General features: G+C 42.7%; 1 protein-coding gene across 5 annotated transcripts; it reads left to right on the top strand.

Moving 5' to 3' along the window:
- Positions 1-196: 196 nt before the first annotated feature.
- Positions 197-26,924, top strand: LOC138971619 (sodium-dependent glucose transporter 1-like). Of its 5 annotated transcripts, none has more exons than XM_070344395.1 (3): positions 197-421; positions 1,621-1,906; positions 14,619-15,552. In XM_070344395.1, exons 1-3 carry the CDS (start codon positions 281-283, stop codon positions 14,915-14,917), a joined length of 726 nt encoding a protein of 241 aa, XP_070200496.1. In that variant the 5' UTR covers positions 197-280; the 3' UTR covers positions 14,918-15,552. The 5 variants fall into 5 exon arrangements, 2 of the variants coding, with proteins under 2 accessions (XP_070200496.1, XP_070200497.1); XM_070344396.1 differs by lacking the exon at positions 14,619-15,552 and adding an exon at positions 26,153-26,924 and having other exon boundaries at positions 209-421; XR_011457311.1 differs by lacking the exons at positions 197-421; positions 1,621-1,906; positions 14,619-15,552 and adding exons at positions 21,825-22,127; positions 26,153-26,924.

Raw genomic sequence — 26,924 nt, 5'->3', positions numbered from 1 at the left:
CCGCCTGCCCCGCTTTATAGTTTCTTAGTATTCTATAAGTCGATTGATCTGTGTATCATGTGACCAGGCACCAATAGTGACGTAGTTCACCTACTAATGGGAGGCAACCGTAGGTGGCAAGTACCATGGTGCTGTCACTTTTTTAGTTGAGGTTGCTTCCCTTAGACTTAGACGGGTAAGCTTTTATCAGGACCTAGCATCTCCAAGTAAGTCAATGCTTATCATGTGATTCGGGTAAGTATATTAATCAAATGAAAATTTAATTAAAAATTTTCCAAAAATGATGCGTGAAGAGGAAGAGGAGAAAACTCTCTTTGACCAAGAAGGGTTGCTAGGCAGCGGCCGGAAGTCAACATGGGACTTGGAATGGGTGAAACGCTTCACCAAGACACTGGCTCTCGCGCTGGCTTTCTTTGCTCTGGTGAGTGCCAAATATAGCAGTCAATCTTCTCCACAATGACCCCCCCAGGGATTGACCAAAGGAGGTCGTTATAGGCAGGCGGGGGCCGACGGCCACAGTGGCTTAGTGGATAAGACATCGGCCTCTTGATCGGAAGGTTGTGAGTTTAAATCCAAGTCGCTACCGCCTGGTTGGTTAAGGGTGGAGATTTTTCTGATCTACCAGGTCATCTCATGTGCAGACCTACTAGTGCCTTATCCCCCTCCGTGTGTTCATGCAAGCACAAGACCAAGTGCGCACGGAAAAGACCCTGTAATCCATGTCAGAGTTCGGTGGGTTATGGAAACACAAATATATCCAGCATGCTTCCTCCGAAAGCGGCGTATGGCTGCCTGAATGGCGGGGTAAAATTGGTCATACACGTAAAAACCCACTCGTGTAAAAATATGAGTGAACGTGGGAGTTTCAGCCCATGAACGAATAATAATAAGAAAAGGCAGAATAGACAGGCGGTCGCCGTTGAAAAGTTAATTGAATAGAAAAAACACCTTGTCAGGGATCGTTTGGGGTAGTCGTTGTGGGCAGGTGGTCATCATCAAACAGTGATTGCAAAGGCTGGTTCACCTGTACTTTTGTTTTAAGTGTGTGTGTACCATTAACCTGTTGGCTGCCAGCAAATCTTTGCACATGTGTACACAAAGCATTCCCGGTATTTACGTGAATTGACAACTTTTAGTGTGCCCTTGATGTATGAATGAATTCACCATACACGCATACATTGGTTGTTTGTTGTTTTTCTGCTTCATCTTTGTTGTATATATTGAATGGTTTATTGCCCGCTAAAGCAAGTTATCCATGACGTCAGCTGACATCCTTTGTACTATGTCACAGTACTTTTGATACATTCACCAGTCTTTCTTTTAATATATATATTGAAAGTTATGAATTCATGTACTTACCCTACTCAAAAGTCTACTCTCTGTAAGATCTGATAAAGAAAGGGAAGTAAGCGCTCTAATGCATACGACATGAGTAATAGAGTAAGTGTGAGGGTTATTCAGAACCTTGCTCCTGGCATTGAAATGAACAAGCGACTTTTATCCTCAAATTACTTCTTTATTTATCAGATCTCTAAACAGCGCTCTGCCTCATTTGTTTAAGATACTCTCTGTAAGTGTAGCACACAATGTATGTATTTCAACCTACTGTCTGTAACGCAGGGGCTATGCGTCTCCATCCCTGGCGCTACCTTACTGGATCTGGAGGAGCGCACACACACCACAACGGAACACATCTCCTTCATCTTCACGGGGCGCTCCCTGGGCTATCTCTTGGGGTCAGTTGTGGGCGGAGTGCTCTTCGTCTACTTTGACCAGCAGATCCTGCTCTTCTACACCCTGGTGTTGACCGGAATGGCCACCATTGCCGTCCCCTGGTGCACCGCTCTGGTGGCGCTGGCCTCCATGATTGCCGTGCAGGGTCTGGCACTGGGCGTGCTTGATACAGGTCTGTGGCTTCTTCTTCTTCTTCGTTCATGGGCTGAAACTCCCACGTTCACGCATGCTTTTGGACGAGTGGGTTTTTACGTGTATGACAGTTTTTAACCCCGCCCTTCAGGCAGCCATATGCCGCTTTCGGGGGAATGTCTATGTCAATTTAGGGTGTACAGGTGAACCCCCATTTTAAGACCTCCCGCCCCTCCACCCCCATCCCCTGTTTCAGACTTTCTCCCTTTTAAAACCTTGATTTTTGTAATAGATTTTCTGTTGACAAACTTGTTGTGTTCTTGCATACAACAAAGTGTAAGACGATGACACAGCTCGTGTGTTCAAGTGGATCTTTTATTCCCGGTCTACATGTGTTCTCCTCATTTAACAATGGCCGCTATCTTCTCGGTTCTTTCGAGATCATACGAGATTGATTAACATGGATCTGGAAGTGGACTAGCATGGACACAACATTCCTCCCAAACTTTATAGAAAACCCAAACTACTGTATTTAAAATCAAATGCATAAGCCTATCCGAAGGATTATTTAAATCCTTCAACTTGCTGAAATTCCCTTTTTTTTTTATCATCTCAAGACTTTAGCACATTTTATGTTCATCATTTGCATAATTAATAATCACAAAATGTGGTCAACAAATGTGTATTATCTTGCATCATGACATAATATCAGCAGAGTGTATCTCACTGTTAGTGTTATTATTTCTTCCATTTTCCTCTCTCCACCATGGGAAGAATATTCTGTGTGGGGAGTTCGAATAAACTTCACTCTGAACACAATAATACATGTATATATCTCGTAAACGTGTGTGTGTGTGTGTGTGTGTGTGTGTGTGTGTGTGTGTGTGTGTGTGTGTGTGTGTGTGTGTGTGTGCGTGTGTGTGTGTGTGTGTGAGGAAACAAAACAATGCAAATCTGCAAATTAAGAGTTCCATGAAATAGAGTTTGTTTTTCACGTTCGTGGGAGTGGCATAACAAACAGCACCAAAATATAACACAATCTCACACATAAAAGAACACGCAAGACTTGCTAACGTTGTCCAGATCAGGTGAGCCTTATGGGCCTTTCTCAGACCTGATCCAGCTTCTAATATTCAAATCAAACAGGTGAACCTTATGGGCCTTGCTCAGACCTGAGTGATATCTACACAGACTTTCTTATCACTTTCTGGAGATAGGCAGGCGATGTCGCATAATCAGGGTGACTGGGCCTGTGAGCACTTCGATAGTCAATGCCTTATCTCTCATAATCTTCCAAGTATGTTGGAGCATGGCGTTGACGTTGGGGCCGAACAGGCGGAGAGGCATCGGGACGATCAGGTTGAGCAGGGGTCATGGCCGGCTGACTGTGCCTCGGCGACGTGTTGGGTACCCGTGCAGTAGTTGGAGTGTGGAACATGGCAGTAGGTCTCCTGGGTGAGTGTGCAGGTGAGACTGGTCGATTGGTCGGACTATTGGGCTGCACCGGCAATTTTCTGGTCTGTGAAGTATAGGGGAATGCCTGAGCTTCAGCCTCGCCGTCTTCCTCTTCATCGTCGTCTTCTTTCTCTTCAACGTCGTTGTTAACAGTGTGATCGCCCTGGATCGGTTTGAAATGTGACGAATTTCGCACAATGGAGTGATTTCCTCGTTGAGCAGTCAGCATGCTGCCCTTCTTCTTAATGACTACGTAAGGAAGGGGGGAGTATGGTGTGGACAGTTTGTTCAGTTTCTTTTGTTTCACCAGAACATGGTCACCAGGATTGATGTCGCAGAGTTGCGTGTGGCGTTTTCTGTCAGTGAATTCTGTCATCTTCCTTTTGCTCAGGAAATCGTTGTGAATCATCCGCGTGTGTACGGGGATGGGGTCGAGAGGAAGAGAGCAATCTGGCAGTCCAATGTTCATCTTGCGTTTTGTAAGTGCTTCAAAAGGGGAAACACCTGTGGAGCTGTGGGGAGTCCCTCGGTATTGGCGAAGGAATGTGGGAAGTTGTGTCTTCCAGTTTAGGTTGGCTGCCGTAGACGAGCGGATGTTTTGATCCAACGTGCGCATGAACCGTTCGGCCTCGCCATTGGCTTCAGGCCACAGCGGGGTGATCTTGCGATGGTGAAACCCAAACTGTGTCGCGAAATGAGAGAATTCTTGTCCATGAAAAGGGGGCCCATTGTCAGTTTTCACTGTCTTTGGAATTCCCTGTCGTGAGAAGATTGTCTCCAATTTTCGGGTCACAATTTTTGCAGATGTGGACGAGATAATTTCAACTTCTGGGAATCTCGAGTATTCATCAATCACCACCAGTAGATAGTCACCGGAGGGGAATGGACCCGCGAAATCAAGTGCAAGTGCACTCCACGGCTCTGATGGGAGGGGAGTACTGATGATTGGTTCACGAGCTTTGGGTCCGGGGTAGGAGGCTTGACAGGGTATGCATGATTTGACAGTTTCCTCAACCATTGTGTCAATTCTCGGAAACCATACCTTCTCTCGGAGGCATTGTTTTGTTTTGACGATGCCTTGGTGTGCTTGGTGAGCAATGTTGATGACCTTTTGACGAAGAGTTTTCGGGATGACTAGTCGATGACCTCTCAGGATGAGCCCATCATGCATGGAGAGTTCTTCACTAAAACGAGCGAAATCAGACACGTCACCATCTTGCCACTGTCCGGTTTGAATCGCTCGCATCACCTTCTGAAGCTGGTCATCTCGTTGCGTTTCAATTCTGACTTCATGTTTAGTCATCGCCACAGGGACTGCGTTTTCGGCCACGTAGTTGATGTATTCTTCACCTTTGTTTTCACGTTGGGGTGTCGACTGTGGGTGTCGACTGATGTAATCAGCTGGATTGAGGTCATCGCGTCCCGGGGCATAGGTGAGAGACATTTCATATGGCATGAGGCGTAATCTCCACCTCTCGATGCGAGCTGTCGTTGGCTTTTGGCTGTTCACGATCCCAAGAAGTGGTTTGTGGTCTGTAACTACGGTGAAAGAGGATCCATACAGGTAGAGGTGAAAATGTTCCACTCCGTACACCACAGCCAGCATCTCTCGATCGGTTTGTGAATAGCGCTGTTCTGTGGGAGTGAGAGCTCGGCTGGCATAGCAGATTATCTTTCCTTCCTGTGTTAGAATCGCACCAAGACCAACTGGACTTGCATCCACAAGGATTTTTGTTGGTTTTCTTTGGTCAAAGTAGCTCATGACTTTGGCGTTGGTGAGGGTTTCTTTCAGACAGTTGAAAGCCTGTTGTTCCTTTTCGGACCATTCCCATGGAGCGTCTTTCTTTGTCAGGTTTCTCAGTGGCTCTGTGATCGTTGCGTAGTTTGCGATGAATCGAGCCACGTACTGCGTCATTCCAAGAAGGGATCTCACTTCGCTGACGTTTGTTGGTGGTGGACTGTTGATGATCGTTGACACCTTGTCTGGACTTGCTGCCACGCCTTTCTTGCCAAAGATGTGACCAAAAAATGTAAGCTCTGAGACTGAGAACACACACTTTTCCCTGTTGAGCTTCGCCCCATGATTTTGAAGTTGCTGGAGTGTTGCTTGAAGAGCCACGTCGTGTTCTGCTTGTGTCTTCCCATGTATGATGATGTCGTCGCTGAGGTTCTTTGCACCTGGGATGTCAGCTAACAGCTCAGCTATGGCGTTTTGGAAGATTTCTGCGGCAGCGTTTACCCCAAACAGCAGTCTTTTATATCGTCGAAGACCGACATGGGTTGAAAACGTAGTGATGTATCTGCTTTCCGGGTCGAGCTCCAATTGATGATAGGCATTGGACATGTCTAACTTGCTGAAGACTGTGGACCCGTTGAGGTCAGCGATAAGGTCATCGAGGGTTGGCATAATGTGTTTCTCTCTCTTGATAGCTTTATTGGCCTCTCTCATGTCGATGCAGAGCCTCACACCCTGTTTCTTGGGCACAACTACCACAGGGCTTACCCATGGTGTAGGACCCTCAATCTTTTCAATGATGTCCAGCTTTTCGAGTCTGTTCAGTTCTGCCTCGACGTCTTTTCGTACGTGGAAAGGTATACGCCTGTGTCGTTGGGCCACAGGTCTGACAGACTGGTCAATGTGCAGCTTGATGCTGATGTCCTTGATTTTCCCCACGCCGTTGCTGAACAGAGTGTGAAATTTGTCATCAGGGCTTAGTGCAAAAGTGAAATGGACTAGGCCAAGGGTTTCGGCCATGTCAAGGCTCATGAGGTTGTTGGCCTTATTCACTTTATTGTTGTTGACCACGTAAAACTTGGCTGGAATACGCTGGTCGTTGTAGTTGACATCAGTGGTCACAAAACCTATGATGGGTAGGGGCACATCTGAACCATATGCGAAGATCAGAGGGCATGGGCCATACAAGGGCGCTTTGGGACATACCTTCTTGTAGGTGTCAAATGTCATGAGACTCACTGACGCTCCAGTGTCAATAAGTAAGGGGACTGGTTTGTTGAAAATGTGCACCTCCACTGACAGAGATTTTGACTTGGGGTTTGAGATACTGAAAACGACTTCATCGCTTGAGTAGTAGGGATTGTCGTAGTCTTCATCCACTGTGGATTCATCATCAATCTGCGTAGAATGAAAGATTTGTCTTACCTTGGATGATGAACATCCTTGGACCAGTTGTCCTAGTATCTCTCTATCCACATCATGGAAATCACAACGATGTGCGATCGTTTTCAAACGCGTAATGTATGCATCAATTGTTTCTGATGGTTGCTGAATAGTGCCTCGAAACTTGAACGTGTCGTATGCAACGTTTTGTTTTGGTGTGAAATAGTCAGTCTGACTCTTTTTCGCAACTTGATAGGTGTTTGGAGTGTTATCAGCGCCTGTGACAGCATCCACGCCTTTTTGATCATCGGAGAAGTTGTCAAAAATTTCATACACTTCGTCACCTGCGTAATGAAGGAGTAGTGCTTTCTTGCGATCATCGGCCGTTACATCCAAACCGCACAACATATTTTCGAGTTTGTCGATCCATTTCTTCCAACGGATCCCTGCACTGCCTTCTTCCCCTTGGACTACAAACGCTGGGAATGATGGAAGAGACATCCTCGTCGCCAGTTGTTGTGTTCTTGCATACAACAAAGTGTAAGACGATGACACAGCTCGTGTGTTCAAGTGGATCTTTTATTCCCGGTCTACATGTGTTCTCCTCATTTAACAATGGCCGCTATCTTCTCGGTTCTTTCGAGATCATACGAGATTGATTAACATGGATCTGGAAGTGGACTATCTGAAACTGGTTTCTGTACCTGATAGTTGTAAGCCAGTGATAATGTAGTTCTACTAGATTCCGGTATTAAGGCGGACCCGGTATTAGGACAGACAAGATGGCTGCACGATTATCCATGTAAACAATGTACCATACCTCCAAAGAAAAGAACCCTTACAGTATTTCTGAAACACACTAGCTGTGTTAGTACGTGTTGTATGCGTGTGTGAGAGTTCCACCTACACACTACGGCTGTATTCAATAAATGGGAGGTCCATAATCTGAGAAAGGAAACAATGAATCAAGAAACTAAAACCCAGGTGCACATCTGCGGCACCTAGGGAGTGTACGTGCACACTATCTTGTTCCTGCCTCTTGCCATCTCAGAGGTATGGCGACCACAGACACACACACACACACACACACAGACAGACACTCTCTTTTATTATATGTATAGATGAGCCTGTGCCAAAACGTGCTTGCCAAAATGGGACATTTGGGGTTGAAAACCAAACTGGAAATAATACTGTCTAATCTTTACACACTAATTGACTTTGTATATTGTAACTATTTCCATAATCAAAAAGATAACTTGGGCTTTACTTTTTGCGAAAAAACAAAAAAACGCATCAACATAGCTGTGTGTCAACTATAACGCGAGACACAGCATTTTCATAAGTATCTTTATAAGTTCTTAACTGATTTGCTTCAAATTTACTCAGCAAGTAAGATTTACATCCCAAAAGAGATTCATTGAGGAACTTCTAAAATGGACCTTGTATTTTGAAAAATAAGACACCCATCACTGTGTCCTGAGTTACAGTTGACACACTCCAGTCACAAGAAATCCTGTAAAAAAATTAAAAACAGAGAAGATGTTTCAAAAACTAGAATATTTTATTAAAACCATCATTTGCAACTCAAACAAACCTCAAAATCATATGAAAAAGAAAGCAAAGTAGAAAAACTAGTCCCTGCTGTGTCAACTGTAACGGGGTCAAGGAAGACATGAAAATGGCACTGTGTCTCATGTTCCGGTTGACACACAAAGTCAGGAACACACACTGTAATGTGACAAGAGAATAAGAAATGCCAAAATGCCAGGTGTTACATGCAGGAAGTGCAAAATAAGGATAAGATGTCTTCAAATGTACAAATTCATTGGAAAATGGATGGCAAGAATCTCAAAAACACAACAGAAAACTAACCAAAACATTCCCAAATAGTGGTATATTTACACCATCAGCTTATACAGAAAGTTCCTGCAGTTAATGTTCGTGAACATTACATTCCAGTCTGAACGAGTCAAAAGTCATTTTGCACTCAAAACTGGTTAAATAAAAATTAAAAATTAAAAGGCAAGTTCATGGAGAAAACAAGGTAAAATTACAAACGCCCAAGGGAAATGTCAATCTCATGAATATCCTCCACATCCACACATTAAGTGTCACTTGCACTCTCAAATAGTCATGCACATAATCAAAGAAACACATGGCACACTAGCACCCTACAAAGGTAAATACAAGACTTGATCAATCCCAAATTGGTAATCAGAGATTTAAAAAATTATGTGCACCTCTACCAATAAATACACACAAGCATTCAAAGTACCACAATGTACAAGACTAGAGAAAATCACAGATCAGCTTTCACACATAGCTTTAGCTGCCAATGCCTACATGTAAAATAATATGATAATGATAACTGCAAAGTTCGTAAAATTGGCTTCCCCCATCAAATAAATTAATCTACTCGGGCAATGCATGATCAGCAAACTTGCCAGACTGTCACTGTCAGAAGGGAGTCAGACCAAACCAGATGCAGACCTGTTTACACTAAACCCGAGGCAAGAGTACTTTCCCAAAACGTTGAGTGTATTTTTCAAAAAGTTGGTGTACTTTGCAAGCAAAGCCATACGCGTGGGTGCAAACGTGTTTGTGTAAGAATAGCATGTCTTCTGTTCCTCGCCAAAGTTCGTTCATGGCAGACATCGTAGCGTTCAGGGTCCAGCTTTAGCCGTTGTCTGTACTCTTTGGATCGCTCGTTGTTCTGCTTGCGGACTCGTTCACCCTGGGGTGACAATCTGACTTGCAGTCGCAGACCTTACAATCACGAAAAAGAAATGAGGCTCAAGTACAAGACAAAAAAATATTTGCCCACAGCACATCTAGAATTTAATTACATGTTCAAGTGCGGTTTCTACAGCACTGACCCCTGTCTCTTTTACCTCTCCCAGATAAATGTAACATTTCACTTTTAAGAGCAACAATACCACTTCTAACATCAGTCCTAAGAACTAAGACTGTACTTGATTTCCTACAAAGAGATGTGTCTAAGTTGACACAATCACCATAAATTAATATGCTTTCATCTGCAGATTCATTTATTTACAAGGCTGGTAATTGAGGTAACTAAAAAACAAGTAACAAAGGACATAAAACAATACTGTGTCCTTCCCAAGAAAAGTTACGGTCGACATGCATTCCTCGTAAATCAAAGCTACAAACATTAAACAAAAACCACAACCCTAAACTCTCAATTCCAAAAATTAAAAGTAAAATGCAGACCTTAAATAGAAAAGAAAGGCATACGTATGTAAATGCATAGCTGTCCAAAAATACTTTGTGTCACTCGTAACCGAGACACAGTGAGAGTACATGTCTTGCGTTACGATTGACGCAAGAAGATCCCCGAGTGGCCTTCTCGAAAAATATTTCACAACCAAACCAAGAACAAGTCGCTTAAGGCGAAAATACAACATTTAGTCAAGTAGCTGTCGAACTCACAGATTGAAACTGAACGCAATGCAATTTTTCAGCAAGACCGTATACTCGTAGCATCGTCAGTCCACCGCTCATGACAAAGGCAGGGAAATTGACAAGAAGAGCAGGGTAGTAGTTGCGCTAAGAAGGATAGCATGCACGCTTTTCTGTACCTCTCTTCGTTTTAACTTTCTGAGCGTGTTTTTAATCCAAACATATCATATCTATATGTTTTTGGAATCAGAAACCGACAAGGAATAAGATGAAAGTGTTTTTAAATTGATTTCCACAATTTAATTTTGATTATAATTTTTATATTTTTAATTTTCAGAGCTTGTTTTTAATCCAAATATAACATATTTATATGTTTTTAGAATCAGAAAATGATGGAGAATAAGATGAACGTAAATTTGGATCGTTTTATAAAAAAAATGTTGTTTTTACAATTTTCAGATTTTTAATGACCATAGTCATTAATTAATTTTTAAGCCACCAAGCTGAAATGCAATACCGAAGTCCGGCCTTTGTCGAAGATTGCTGGGCCAAAATTTCAATCAATTTGATTGAAAAATGAGGGTGTGACAGTGCCGCCTCAACTTTTACAAACATCCGGATATGACGTCATCAAAGGTATTTATCGAAGAAAAAAACGTTCGGGGATATCATTCCCAGGAACTCTCATGTAAAATTTCATAAAGATCGGTCCAGTAGTTTGGTCTGAATCGCTCTACACGCATGCACACACACATGCACGCACGCACACACTCACACACACACATACACCACGACCCTCGTTTCGATTCCCCCTCTATGTTAAAACATTTAGTCAAAACTTGACTAAATGTAAAAACAAGTCCGAAAACTCATACATTACTTGCTAATCCAAGCGGAACCATTGTTTGCTGTTGCTATTGCTAGCCGTGAAAATGTTCAGTCGATCGTAACAAAGACATCACAGAATATGGATCGATCGTAACGAAGACCCAAACTGTCCCTGTGTCTTAATTCAACAAAAAAACAACCAGCGTGCTTCAACGAACTTTTTCAGTCCAGACAAATGCTTAAAATATGAAAGGAAACATATTCTTTGCTACTAGCTATAACACAGCGAATAAGTAAATAACTTGAAGAATTTTGAGTCGATTGTAACTTTGTGGCGATCGTAACGCTCATCAAACAGGGGACATGAAACGAAAACTTACCTTCCCTGCGAAAGTCGGCCATCCCTGTAGCAAAATGGAGTCCAACTGCGTGCGTGTAACGTTTTTACTATTTATAACAGCAGCCCCGATACTTCCGCGGTCATTTAAAATAAGTTATTGAATATTGAGCGATCGTAACAAAAAGACATGAAAATTGCATTCAACCTAAAAACGTCTCAAAACTACTTAAAATACTTTTATTTTAAATCAATTGTTTGCAAATCAAATAAAACTTTTGATTTACTGCTGCTTACAACTTTCGGTTGCGATAATGACGTTCGTAGATTCGAAAATCGAGGGACGTATCGTGAGTTCGCTGGAGACACAGGGAGTTACGATCGATATGGATGTTTTTGACGTCAAATATTTTGCCAATAAACATCTTTTTTTTCGTAGACATCATCTTTTTGTGGTAATTTAGGGTACATTTATCAATATTATGGGCACTGTTTCTAACTTGCCGACGGAGATTTCTGGACCGCGGACGAACAAAACACCATGTACGGAATGTCCCACTTTTAAGTCGCCGGATTTGCTCGCTTCGGCTAACATTTTAATTTTTTTCATGTAGGTGTAATGCATGCAAGCTTCTGAAACTGTCTGTGCTATGCCAACGTGTAGTTGGGAAGTTAAGAGTAGAAATAATTAGTATTTAGTGTAGGAGGAGGGTTGGGGGTGGGTAGGGAGGGGGTGGGTATGGTTTACTTTGAGCAGGTCGGTTTCAGTTTTAATAAACAATTTTAGAGAATTGTGTATTTTATATTTGAGTCTTTCGTGTTTTAGACATTGATGCATTTAATAGTTTTAACGAGTTGCCTTTTGTTTTATCATTCTGGTGTTTATCTAGCTGTGCTGTGTATTTTATAAGAAGTTTTTAAAAGTTCGAAGTTATTTTTAGCATATAGGTTTGTTTGGTTAAACATGTATTACGTTATTATTAAGATTCATGCTTTGTTAGCACTAAGCAGTTGTTTTAATCAGTCTGGTTTTCTCTTGTTTTCATCTTATGAACATTTTAAATGTTAGACTAACTTATTGTTTTGTACAGAATAACAACTGTGTGAATGGTGCTATACTGAATGAAAGAGTGTGACATGAAGTTCTTGTACATCATTGTAAAGAGTGTGAATGACGTTTTAGTTTAGATGTCAAGCGCTTAGAGCAGGCCTTTTTAACGAAAGTTTTTGATTTAGCGCTATATAAATGTTCTTATTATTATTATTATTATTATTATTATGTCTTTAACATACATGCTTTCAAACTGTTCAGTGCTTTTTGCGAGTGAAAGTGCGGTTGATGAACAGGAATGCATGAACATGTCGGCTCTTTCGGCAGACCACATTTTGGCACAGGCTCATATACGACTTGTGTCTGTCTGTGTGTGTGTGTGTGTGTGTGTGTGTGTTCGCGATGCACGGCCAAAGTTCTCGATGGATCTGCTTCAAATTTGGTGGGCATATTCAGGTAGACCCCGGACACAACCTGGTCGATGAGAATTTTCAACACGTGCTCTCAGCGCGCAGCGCTAAACCGATTTTGGTTCCACCTCAGCTACCCGGGCCCCCATACCGACACACAAAAGCCGCTACACCACATCACAACGCCAAAGTTCTCGGTGGATCTTTTTCAAATTTGGACACCGTATTCAGCTACACCCCGGACACAATATCATCGATGAGATATTTCAACACGTGCTCTCAGCGCGCAGCGCTGAACCGATTTTGGTTTTTGTGTTCATTTCACCATTACAAGTAACTCTTCCTTATCTTCTCCAGTGTTTTGCGTTTATCTCCCTTCCTTCGTGTGGCTTCAATCCATATTCCCGTTTCTAAGTTACTATTTTTAGAATGTCACTGCGCTGTCCAGAACGCTTCCCTTGCACCCGTAAGTTGTTCTTACTGTCAAAGTGAAAAGGTCGAATCAATTTATAGCCACGCGAAAAATACACTGTCACCTATCTCTATATATTTATAGATATAGATATACATATATATATATACGGCTTCTGTGTGTGTGTGTGTGTTTGTGTGTGTGTGTGGGCAAAAACCTGTGGATTGTAGAGTTCTGTTTGTGATGGGGTCTAGCGGTTTTTATCTGTCTGTATGTTCTGGCATTTGAGAAGCCACAACAGATAATATAGGGCTAAGAAATAAGCTCTAAAATTCTCAAACCCGTTTGACAGGACTTCGCCTTCAAAGGTGATTGTGGTAAACCGCCACGCTGTCTGTCTCTGTCTCGCGATTCACCCCGGCGAAGCCGGGTATTCCTCTAGATTATTTATATGTATAGATGGTGGGACAATTTTAGATCTGGTTTTAAGTTTGTTTCTGGAGTTGTAAGTATGAGTGTGTTCTGGGGTGCTAGATTTTTTGTTTGTCTGAGTGAATAAAACTGCATCTATATGAGCAAATCCAAAAACAAAGAGACTGCCAACGTTCCAAAATTCAGAATAAAAAAACAAGAAAGGTAGGTTGTCGCTTGCGGCTTCGTGGCAGGCGGAAGAAAAAATCAGCCAGATAAGTTTTCGTTATTAATTGTTTGTCTGTGCACTTAAAAGACCGTTGGGTCGATATATTTGTGAATGTATTGTTTTGTCAATAACAAATGTTCCAACAACCTACCTTTCTTGTTTTTTGATTCTGCATCTATATACCGTACTTTCCGGGTCATAAGGCGCGACTTTTTTCCTCAAGTTTGACCCCTGCGTCTTGTATAACGAAGCGCCTAATCCGTGTATGAAATACGAAAAAAATCAAAGAGACCGCTTGAGTACCAGTCAAACAACTTGTGATAATGCATGTGTCAGCTACTAGGTACTGCCCTGCCTTTGATCTGGCCGCACACACAGATTTCCACTCTGTTAAACTCGGTCACTGACCGGTCACTGACCCCGGTGCAGGAAGTGTTTCCTCTCAGATATGACAGGGGAACCACCTCGCAAAAACTGGGTCATTGACCCCTGGGAAGAAGGTCATGTCTATAAACAAGGCCACCCAGCTATCACAATGCCTTTGATCTGGCCGCACACACAGAGCACACATATTTTCACTCAGTTAAAGTCGGTCACTGACCGGTCACTGACCCCGGTGCAGGAAGTGTTTCCTCTCTCAGATATGACAGGGGAACCACCTCTCATGGCAAAAACTGGGTCATTTTGGTGCGCCCTATCGGCCCCCTGCGTCCAATGGGTGACTGGATTACATATTTTTTTTTAAAAGAAGGGGGTGCGTCTTGTATAACGAAGCGCCTTGTCACCCGGAAAGTACGGTATGTATTCCTTGAAGTGGCCACCTTCTCAGTTTTGGTGTTAGCCTGAACAGTACAGTCTGAAGTTAGTAAGCTTCATGTGACATATTTCAACGTTGTCTTCTTGGCTGTGGCTTTTCAATGTGTTCATGTGTGAATGAGAAATTGTGTGTGTGTGTGTGTGTACGCAGGTACAGGCAGCTTTTCTGCCACAGTGTTTTCATGTGGGGACTGTATCAGTGTGTGTTCTTGCCAGGATGTTATTGTTAATTTACTTACACTCAGACCTCTGCTGTATTGTGCAGGGGGCAACATGTTCTGCATCAAGATCTGGAACAAATCCAGCGCGCCCTACTTGCAGGCTCTCCACTTCTCCTTTGCTGTTGGTGCATTTCTTGCCCCCCTGTTAGCTCGCCCCTTCCTCGTTGGCCAAGGACACACCGGTGACACTGTGACGGTTCCCCTACGCTTTGTGTTCGGTGCCCTGACCCTTTGTTTTCGGTTCCCACTCGGTTCCCACACGCCAAAATTCGCGGACAAAACATCCATTTATGGTAGTATTACGCAATGTTGCTCTCTGAGAATGGTCTTGTTAGATCTGTGAGTGTTTACACTACATGCCTAGGTGCTGTTGGATTGAAGGTTTTTGATATTTTAGCCGTTATTAGGTAGAATGCCTTCCACTTTACTGCAAAACTGCATAATTCGTAGCATCGGCAAGAAATATCCTACCAAAAAATGCCTGCTTGGAACTGTCGTTGGTCCAGCAAAAAGTTCAACATGTCTGTAGCAGACAGCCCAAGTTTCAAGATTGTAGGGCCATCCAAACAGCCGTAATAATAAAAACAACAAAAGTAGTCAGTGAAATTGGCTGTGTTCGGTCCCCACACACTTTTGTGACGTAGGCGTGACGGTTCCCATAATTTATTGTGTCGGTCCCCACTTTCTGTGTCGGACCCCACTTTCGACCTAATTTCTCTGTGACGGACCCCACAACCAGCCTATTTTGTGTCGGTCCCCACACCTTCTTGGATTTATGACTTGCCGGTTATTTGTATCATTGTATTCATTGAATCTAATTGTCTCGGAGTTATTTTTCAGCAAAAACCGGCAAGGCAGCACCTTTTGTGATACCAAGTAAGTCAGATGACATCAGTATGTGTGTGTATGTGTGTGTGAGAGAGAGAGAGAGAGAGAGAGAGAGAGAGAGAGAGAGAGAGAGAGAGAGAGAGAGAGAGAGAGAGACTAACTTTATTAGTTTATGCCACAAATAATATATAACATTATTTATCTCTGGGACGGTTCCCAGTATACCAGCAAATTATGTGTTGATCCACCCACACCTTCTTGAACTGGCCTTCCCAATATCTACTCTTAGTCTTACGGCCTTGGAGATATGCAATTTGGCACATTTTTAAAATAAAAGATCCACCTATCGTATGTGAGATTCAGTTTTCAGAGCAAAATGCTGCCCAGGGACTTCTAGTGGTGATTGAAAAAAAAGAGTACTTGCCTGTGTCAAGTATGTGTCTTTATCCACGCTTGTTGTAAGAGGCAACTTTTCCCAGCTCCTTGTGTTCATGACTGCTTTCTCTTAAAATTAATTACTTTATGACAGTCAGAATACAATGGAACAAGGCTACATAAACCCTGACAGCCTACGACAACGGCCCGACTAAGGCTCAACACCGCGCCAATAAATTCAGCATTGGGCCAATGTTGGGCCATGATTGCTCCGTTTTCGTAGGCTATCAGGGTCAAAGATACATATTGGTAAACTAGTAAAATACATGTTCAGCATCATCAGCAATACCACAAAAGGATTAAAACAAGAAATTCCTCCGATAGGAACTACACCCCCGTCAAAGGGAAATAACCTTCTCAGTTGGTGGCAGTGAGAATGGTTATTTCCCTTTGACCAACGGGGGGGGGGGGGGGTCCGTCTATACCAGGCCTTGTATAATTTTAATCCACCAATAACTCCCTAACCGTGTGTTTGACTGGTCCCAATTTTTGTAAGGACCGTCTCAGAAATGTATAGAACCTGTTCACCAAGTTTGGTGACGATCGGTCCGTTCATTCTTGAGATCTACTTGCGAACACAAACACATCGAGTGAAACCTATACACACCCCTATACCGGGGGTGTAAAAATCCTATTAGCTGTATGTCAGCGGCACAATGCAACCAGAACCAGCGTTTATGTGGAGTGATCGGGTGCTGGTCACTACCGCGAGCGTCACTACCGCGAGTACCACTACCGCGTCTCACACTAAAGTTGTGTTTCCGTACCCGCGATAGCGTTTTTCCAGCGGTGCGACGAAAATCAAGCACATAGAAAATGACCAGGAGTGTTTCCACACGCGCGACGCGTTAGCGGCGCGACAAGCGGCAAGCGACGCGATTTTTTTGAAAGGGTCCTGGAGCGATTTTTTCGCGTTGTCGCGCGGCAACGCGGGAGTTTACAGATTTTACCGCATGTTTAAAACGCAAGTACGGAAACACGTCACGCGTTTGCGCGCGTTTTCTTTTGTCGCTGCCGCTGTCGCGGGTACGGAAACAGAACTTACCGCGAGTACGACACTACCGCGAGTACGACACTACCGCGAGTATAACACTACCGCGTGTCACACTACCGCGAGTATAACATTACCGCGTGTCATTTTATGACTTCCATGGCTGAAGGCAAAGGTTGAAATGTTTCCTTGAAATATAAAACAAAAAGGCCTGGGCTCGTATTCTTGAAAAAGCTGCAAAATTGTGTCCTTTAAAGTCAAACTGTCGTTTAACTACCGTCCGGTATTTATTTTTACTGCCCAGTAATTATTTATTTTTCCCCGGTATTAATGTGTGTCTGGCGGAAGGTCGGCAGCTACCAGAATTGGTTATTTTTAGAATTGGAGATTCCTCATGCTTGCTCCTCTCTACAAACAATATTTGAACAAGATTTATTCTTGAAAAAGCTGCAACTCATATACTGGCCTGTAAAACTCAACTGCTAAGTGTTATTTTTGAAACACCGGTAAGTCCTTACCGGGTTGTCTCCGAGCTGTAAAGTTAGAGGACCCCTCCCCCTCCTGTAAAGTCGCTACCTGTCAGTAACTTCACCAACACTGTCCATTAAAACCGTCAAGTTCGAATAAATCTTGTTCAAATATTGTTTGTAGATTTATGTCCCTCATGGACACACATTGGTGTCATTTAAGCACCGATGCATTGCGGTCAAATACGAGCTTCTGCTCGCGAAAGATTTCAACCGATGCTCGATCATAACGGCGTGTTGCAAAAGCGTGCTTGCGTCTTGTTTAATGCATTACAGTGGCGAGGATTTGGTGTCTGATTCCGTAGCCGAACGGTTGTCGAATTCGCTTGATGCGCAATTGAGTCGAGTACGAATCGCCATCAGGCCTTACTTTTTTTTTTTTTACTCTTTGTCGTTAATTTTGTTTGTTTTTGTTTATTTTCTTCGTGTTCATAAGAGTACGTTGTAATATCAAAATGGATTTAAAAAATTAATTTTAGGCGAGAATGAGTTTTTTTTAAAAATTGATGGTTAACATGATATTACCGTTAACTACCTTGTATACGCCCACCCACCCTATGTACCAGTTTTGCCCAAAAGTGGGGGGTGGGCGTTTACTAGGTACTATACCCTTGGCAGGAGCGGGTCCTTAGCTAGAAAAACGATATTTTGGTCATTTGTCATAGAAGTGTTCAAAGGATGCGTTATTGCACAAAACTCCCCCCACACACACACACACACACACACACACACACACACACACACACACTAACACTAACACTAACACACAAAATCAACCTCTTCAGACATCACTTCCCGCCAAAGATGAAGCTTTGAAGATGAAGACCATTGTTGGAGCAGTCCGCGGTACAAGCCATCAACAACTGTACGACGAGTCAGGCTTTATTTCACTTTAAGAGAGGCGTAAACGTTCAAAATTGGTATTATTTCACAAGATTGTACACCGTAAGGTGCTTAACTACTTACTTGCGATATTGCCACCATTAATATCAACTAATAATCCGTATCGCCAGCGCAGACCTTTAGATAGGAAAGTTCCATCGTTTAACACTGAATTATACAAAAACTTATTTCTCCCATCTACAACACAACTCTGGAATTCTTTACCAGACTACATAAAACTTAGTAAGTCCCTCAAGCACTTTTTGTCAAAAAACGATTTAAGTCTGCCGTGTTATTGGTATTCTGGAGATCGCATATCACAAACAATTCACTGTAAGCTTAGGCTATGTATAAGTCATCTTAATAACGATCTAGTGAGACGACACGTTGCTACAGATGCAACTTGTGACTGCGGATTTCCGTCCGAAACCGTAAAACACTTCCTATTGGATTGTCCAAATTATCGCGAAGCACGTCAAGAAACCATACATACTCTCCCTAACCACAGTATTCACCTCCCCCACCTTCTAAATGGAGACAGACAGTATTCTCTAGATTTGAACAGGAACATTTTTTCAAGAGTACACTCGTTCATTGAACGTTCAGGCCGCTTTGGGCAAACCAGAATCAATGCTCCACAAGCCGGACAACAACTTTAATTTCTGCACAACTCCTACCCATCCCTCTTCTTTTTATTCCTTTTCTTCCCCTCCTTCCTTCCTCTTACTGTCTTTCTTTATAATGATTATGCAACGTTTATTATGTTATGATAATTTTGGATGATTAATGAGATGAGGATGATTATAATGATGATGCTTTGGATTTCCAATTTGGTTTATTTAGACAAATTGTTCAGCCGTTACCGCCTTACGTTATAATATCCATGCAGGAACACCACTATAAGCTTCTAGCTTGTTGCTGTTACCTGTGTCTTTTGTATACATGTCATGATTGTAACATTTGTTGAAATAAACTTATGAAGCTTTCGTTTCTTCTTTTTCCTCCCAGTCAAAAATGTATTGCGATTCTCTAGCCACTCCAGAAACCTTTTTCTGTCCAATCCCCGAAGCATGTCTAAGGAAAGGAAACAATTGAAAAACAACAATAACAGCAGACTGAATAATCTTTATTTATTTTCCTTGTCTACTAGTCCACTGGTCGAAACTGGGGGGTGGGCGTTTACTAGGTACTATACCATGTACACCTGCATGCAACTGAGGTTTATAAAAAAAATAAAAATAAAATCTCCCCGTGTTTTTATTTCATTCAGTTTGTTTGGGTTGTTGCTATTGACTTTGAAACTGACACACCGGCGAAAACGCCGGTAACGCGTGCGCAGAGAAGAGCAAGCATCGGGAATCTTCAATTCTAAAAATAACCAACTGGTAGCTGCCGACCTTCCGCTAGACACACATGAATACCGGGGAAAAATAAATAATTACTGGGCAGTAAAAATAAATACCGGGCGGTAGTTAAACGACAGTTTGACTTTGAAGGACACAATGTTGCAGCTTTTTAGCCAGCGTGTCAGTTTCAAAGTCAATAGCAACTACCCAAACAAACTGAATGAAATAAAAACACAGGGAGACCCTTTTTATTTATTTTTTATTTTTTTGTTTTTAATCTCAGTTGCATGCAGGTGGCTGCTACCGCATTTTAGGTGGGTTTTTTTTCTCTCTCACCTTTGTTTTTTTAAGCGGGAAGCATCCTTCTTCATGGTTATTTATTTAAATTTTTTAATCCAAATGTTTACATGTTAAAGTTAACAAACTTTATCAATAAACGAATATCATGTCAACCAAAGATTTTAAAAAACAACAACATTGCAGCCTAAAAAAATTTTTTTTAAATCAATTTTGCTATTATAACGTACTCTTTTGCACATGAAGAAAATAAACAAAAAACAAAAAAACCAAAGAATAAAAAAAAAAATTACGGGCACTTGGAGATTTGAACTCGACTCAATTACGCATCAGGCGAACGAGAGAACCGTTCGACCACGGAAACAGTTGAAAATAACCGGACACTGTAATGCATTAAAGAAGACGCTAGCACGCTTTCACCACAAGCCGGTATGATCGAGCATCGGTTGAAATCTTTCGCGAGCGGTATCTCGTATTTGTCCGCAATGCATTGGTGCTTAAATGACACCAATGTGTGTCCAGTGAGGGACATAAATCTACAAACAATATTTTAACAAGATTTATTCAAAATTGACGGTTTTAGAGGAGGGGGATGGGTCCTCCAACTTTACAGCTCGGAGACACCCAGGTAAGTCTTTCCCGGAGTTTCATGAATAACACTTAGCGGACTTATCGAGCGGAAGTGGTTTTACAGGCCGGTATATGAGTTGCAGCTGTTTCAAGAATACGAGCCCTGGTCTGTTCTCTGAACACTAATTCAATGTTTGTCATGCTAACCAAGAACTCAAAACGATCAGAACACACTATCAGAATACATATAGAATGGGTTGCTTCCAATCAAAGCCGTTAGAACACAAACTCACAAGAAGTAAGTTTGCATGCGTTCTCTCTACGGTTATGGTACTCGCGGTTGTGGTACGCGCGGTAGTGTGACACGCGGCAGTGTTATACTCGCGGTAGTGTCGTACTCGCGGTAGTGTGACACGCGGTAGTGTTACACGCGGTAGTGTCGTACTCGCCGTAGTGTGACACGCGGTAGTGACGCTCGTGGTAGTGTCGCATAACCGGAGTCAGTGATCTGGAAAGGTGTCAATCTCTCTCTCTCTCTCTCACTCTCTCTCTCTCTCACACATACACACACACACACACACACACACACACACACACACACACACACACACACACACACACACACACACACACACACACACACACATACTGATGTCATCTGACTTACTTGGTATCACAAAAGGTGCTGCCTTGCCGGTTTTTGCTGAAAAATAACTCCGAGACAATTAGATTCAATGAATACAATGATACAAGTAACCGGCAAGTCATAAATCCAAGAAGGTGTGGGGACCGACACAAAATAGGCTGGTTGTGGGGTCCGTCACAGAGAAATTAGGTCGAAAGTGGGGTCCGACACAGAAAGTGGGGACCGACACAATGAATTATGGGAACCGTCACGCCTACGTCACAAAAGTGTGTGGGGACCGAACACAGCCAATTTCACTGACTACTTTTGTTGTTTTTATTATTACGGCTGTTTGGATGGCCCTACAATCTTGAAACTTGGGCTGTCTGCTACAGACATGTTGAACTTTTTGCTGGACCAACGACAGTTCCAAGCAGGCATTTTTTGGTAGGATATTTCTTGCCGATGCTACGAATTATGCAGTTTTGCAGTAAAGTGGAAGGCATTCTACCTAATAACGGCTAAAATATCCAAAACCTTCAATCCAACAGCACCTAGGCATGTAGTGTAAACACTCACAGATCTAACAAGACCATTCTCAGAGAGCAACATTGCGTAATACTACCATAAATGGATGTTTTGTCCGCGAATTTTGGCGTGTGGGAACCGAGTGGGAACCGAACACAAAGGGTCAGGGCACCGAACACAAAGCGTAGGGGAACCGTCACAGTGTCACCGGTGTGAAGGAGCTTTGGGCCCCAACAGCACCGTTTTCTCCGTTCAACCCATAGTGCCCGCTTTCTCTGATTTAGGGGGCTCTCAAAACAATGATCGACATGCACGCAGTGCTGAAGCCTTGTGGTGGACAGAAAGATGGAATGACAGAGTGGTACGAGAGGTTGGTAACGAGACAGGCGACGGGGTAACACAGAGTCCAGAAGTTGCTGGGAGCGGCATGAACACTACAACGAGTGGGCTGAACAGTACTGATGCAGTGTCTGCACTAGAAACTACTACCGTCCCAAGACAAAGTAAACCGTCTGCAAGTGATGGCAAGCATTTGAACAAAGAGTATGCTAATGGAGTTAAAGCAAAAGAAACCCTGACGGAACACAAACAGGTCCCTGCCAGACTTGCTTGACATGACCTCATTTACATGATATACACACACCTGTGATTTGAACAATTATTATCTCACGGGTGTCTCTCTCACGTATGTAGGATAAAAATACTTTATCCTACATACATGTGTTAGTGGTACTGTTTGTGTGTGAGTGTGTGTGTGTGTGTGTGTGTGTGTCAGGGCCGGATTAGGCTAAGAGGAGGGGGGGGGGGGGTTGCCAGTAGTGGTCCAGGGGGATGTTCCCCCTGGCGGGGTCAAGGGGCAGAGCGCCTTATGGGGGGTCAGGGGGCCCTGCCTGAAGCTGATGGGTAGGTCATATTCTGAGATAGGAAAATGGTCGCTCCTTGCATGAAACGGCATAAAATAAACAATACTAAAAAATGTTTTAAGTAAGTGAGGTACATGTACATGTTTAGGCTAGGGGGGGGGGGGGGGGGAGTTACGCAACCCCCATAGTCCGGCCCTGGTGTGTGTGTGTGTGTGTGTGTGTGTGTGTGTGTGTGTGTGTGTGTGTGTGTGTGTGTGTGTGCTAACAATGATGACAATAACATCAGGTATAAATGCAGTGCATACGTGAAGTTTCGAACTGTCACACACAAACTCACAAAAATGTACTCACAGATGAGTAAGAACGATACACACACACACAAACACACACACACACACAGAAATGCACTCTCACTGGCGGTTTGCATTTGAATAACGACATCCAATAAAGTCTATCAATTAGGTTATTCCTTTCTAAGCTCTCTGTCTCTGACGGATTGCATTTGAATAATGACATCCGACGGGCGCAGATGGCTAGTGGTAAGACGCCGGCCTTCCAAGCGAGAGGTCGTGGGTTCGAATCCCGGCCGCTGCCGCCTGGTGGGTTAAAGGTGAAGATTTTTCCAATCTCCCAGGTCAACTTATGTGCAGACCTGCCAGTGCATTCGTGTGTACACGCAAGCACAAGACCAGGTGCGCACGGTAAATATCCTGTAATCTATGTCAGAGTCCGTTGGGTCATGGAAACACGAAAATACCCAGCATGCTTCCTCCGAAAGCGGCGTATGGCTGCTTTAATGGCGGGGTAAAAACAGTTATACACGTAAAAATCCACTCGTGCAATAACCACGAGTGAACGTGGGAGTGTCACCAATAAAGTCTACCAATTACGTAATTCCTTTCTAAGCTTTCTGTCGGTGCGTCCCGCTAGCGCTACGTGTCATTTGTGCTACGTATCGTTTGCGCTATTTTCTGTAGTGCTATCGACACAAATTGCCAAAAACAGTAGTGCTATCGGCACGTAGTGCTATTGCCACAATTCACACATGCCATTATCACTACGTCTCAATAGAACTACGTGTCGTTATCACTATTTTTGAAAAACCAATGTACTGTAGCGCTACGTGTCGATAGCGCTACGTGTCGATAGCACTATGCTAGGCCTACTACATGTTCAAACGGCAGACACTTCCCTTTGTGTGTGCGTGTGAGTGTGTATATATATACTGTCTGCATGGCTGTCTGACGGATCTGTATGTCTGTCTGTCTGTCTCTCTCTCTGTGTCTCTGTCTCTCTCTCTGTCTGTCTCTCTGTCTCGCTCTCTCTGTCTCTCTCTCTTTTTTCACCACGTATTTATTTCATGATTGTTGTTGGTGTGTGTTTTTTATATTTAGTCAAGTTTTGACTAAATGTTTTAACATAGAGGGGGGAATCGAGACGAGGGTCGTGGTGTATGTGTGTGTGTGTGTGTGTAGAGCGATTCAGACTAAACTACTGGGCTGATCTTTATGAAATTTGACATGAGAGTTCCTGGGTATGATATCCCCGGAGTTTTTTTCTTTTTTTCGATAAATACCTTTGATGACGTCATATCCGGCTTTTTGTAAAAGTTGAGGCGGCACTGTCACACCCTCATTTTTCAATTAAATTGATTGAAATTTTGGCATATTAATCTTCGACGAAGGCCGGGGTTTGGTATTGCATTTCAGCTTGGTGGCTTAAAAACTAATGAGTGATTTTGGTCATTAAAAATCGGAAACTTGTAATTAAAATTATTTTTTTATTAAACGATCCAAAAACAATTTCATCTTATTCTTCATCATTTTCTGATTCCAAAAACATATACATATGTTATATTTGGATTAAAAACAATCTTTGAAAATTAAAAATATAAAAAATTATGATCAAAATTAAATTTCCGAAAACGATTCAAAAACTATTTCATCTTATTCCTTGTTGGTTCCTGATTCCAAAAACATATAGATATGATATGTTTGGATTAAAAACACGCTCAGAAAGTTAAAACGAAGAGAGGTACAGTAAAGCGTGCTATGAAGCACAGCGCAACCGCTGCCGCGCCAAACAGGCTCGTCACTTTCACTGCCTTTTGCACTAGCGGCGGACAACGTTCAGTTTCATTCTGTGAGTTCCACAGCTTGACTAAATGTAGTAATTTCGCCTTACGCGACTTGTTTGTTTTGTTTTTTCTTTGTTCTTCCCCCATCCCCCGTGGTTTGTTTTTGAGTCTGTGGCCTTAGTACAGTATAATAAACCATTCTGAGTTCTCTCTCTTTCTCTCTCTCTCTCTCTCTTCATTACACACACACACACACACACATACGCACAAACGCATACGTACACACGGTATCGTACACACAAACTCGCACACAGAAAAACATCCGTGGATGTATATACGGTATCATGCGAGAGAGAGAGAGAGAGAGAGAGAGAGAGAGAGAGAGAGAGAGAGAGAGAGAGAACTCAGAATGGTTTATTATATTAAGGCCAGAGAGAGAGAGAGAAATCAGAATGGTTTATTATATTAAGGCCAGAGAGAGAGAGGACTCAGAACTCAGAATGGTTTATTTTATTAAGGCCAGAGAGAGAGAGAGACTGAGAGAGAGAACTCAGAACTCAGAACTTTATTGCATAAGGATAAAGGTTTTAGGCTTAGCCGAATCGTCCAACCTGTCCTTGAAACATACTACAGAGAATAATTGTAAACGAAAGCAAAGACTGCGCACATACACACACACCCTCGTATACACACACACACTTACACACAAGCTCACACACACTTACACACACACACACACACACACACACACACACATGCACACATATACACACACACATGCTCGCACTCGCATACCTACACACATGCACATGCTATCATTTCATATCTAAAAGGAACAGTATCTAATCAAAGTATTAAACTAGTAAAACATCAAAATAATGATCGAGTATAAACATAAAAAACAAAGCACTTAAGAGCATTGCATGCATTATCCGAGTACACAATGGAAACTAGACATCAGGGGCAGTTTATAGTGTGATCAAATGTGTGTGCAACTGCCTTTTAAAGGCCTTTAATGATGCGGATCGTTTGATTTCTATTGGCAAATAATTCCACAGAGATGATCCTGAAAAAAGAGAGAGAGAGAGAGAGAGAGAGAGCCGCGGGGGTGGGGGGGGGGGGTGGGGCAGAGAGAGAGAGACAGAGTGAGTGAGTGAGCAAGAGAGAGAGAGAGAGAGAGAGAGGGGGGCAGAGAGTGAGCGAGCGAGTGAGCGAGCGAGTGAGCAAGAGAGAGAGAGAGAAACACACACACACACACACACACACTGAAACAGACACACACACGCACACATACACAGACATACATATACACACACAAACCAGAAGGAGTGATAGCGAGAGAAAAAATGAGAAAGATAAAGTCGTCAGTAAGTAGTGGTATTGACACGTAGCGATAATGACACGTAGCGCTAAAAGATGTAGTGCTGTCGACACGTAGTGATAAAGAACGAATGATAGCGACTCATAGACAAATTATTTGTACCACTAATCAACGTAGTGATAGCGGTATGTAGCACAAATGACACGTAGGACAAATGACACGTAGCACAAATGACATGTAGCGCCAGCGATACGCACCCGTTGTAATCCAACTCTTCATTTGTTTCAGGAAAGCACGTCCTTACAAATGAACATTACAACTCTCTGATACAAAGACATAGTGTACAGGAACATTCCGATAATTGAGTGGGACAGGATTAAACAAATTCCCATGGCTGCAGTGAGGAAATACACGGTTTTTCTGGCATTGACTTTAATAGCTTTCACACAGCCAGTATATGAGAGATAATGGTCTTCTTGGTGACCTTCATGCCCAAGCACGTGGAGCTGGTTGCCAGCAGGACAATGTGTCACTGAACAATATCAGAGACTTCGGAGTGCAGGACCAGGGCAAATAACCTCATGACAATTCCAAGAATATATTATCTTGATACGCAAGCTCAAGAGTAAGTTGTAGATAAGCTTTGCCATGATATTTATGCTGATGCAGTTTAAAAGTGTGCGTGTGTGTGAGAGAGAGGATTGCACAAGATCTCCTTCAGGGACAACTACACCAACAACAAATACACGGTCATTTTTATCTGTTTGACTTCTTTAAACAATTATACATGGAGTAAATATGATGTGTTAGTTTTAATGAGTGTGTGTGGTGTGTGTGCGTGTGCGTGTGACGGAGTGATTTGAGGTTGTGTTACTGTTTGTCGATTTCTTACGGGAGCCTTGAAGGCTTCGCCTCTTGTATTGGTTATAGTGTTAGTTAGTGTTAGCAGCAAGAGTTTAATGATAGAATAGTTGTCTCCCTTGAAATAGACCAAAGAAACTATGTGAGACTTGTTGACAGTTGTCAGTTGTTTAGTGTTAATAAACTTTGTAAAGGTTAA

Source organism: Littorina saxatilis, linkage group LG7 (genome assembly GCF_037325665.1).
Source record: "Littorina saxatilis isolate snail1 linkage group LG7, US_GU_Lsax_2.0, whole genome shotgun sequence".
Classification (NCBI taxonomy): Eukaryota; Metazoa; Mollusca; class Gastropoda; order Littorinimorpha; family Littorinidae; genus Littorina; species Littorina saxatilis.
Note: the sequence above shows the minus strand (reverse complement) of the source record. Positions and strands in the feature narration are given on the sequence as shown.

What these genes read in the sequence shown, in the direction of transcription:
- LOC138971619 (XM_070344395.1), top strand. Translation starts at nt 281, where the DNA reads ATGATGCGTGAAGAGGAAGAGGAGAAAACTCTCTTTGACCAAGAAGGG. An exon ending in CGCTGGCTTTCTTTGCTCTG is followed by an intron (nt 422 to 1,620) that starts GTGAGTGCCAAA and finishes TCTGTAACGCAG; the next exon opens with GGGCTATGCGTCTCCATCCC. An exon ending in ACTGGGCGTGCTTGATACAG is followed by an intron (nt 1,907 to 14,618) that starts GTCTGTGGCTTC and finishes TGTATTGTGCAG; the next exon opens with GGGGCAACATGTTCTGCATC.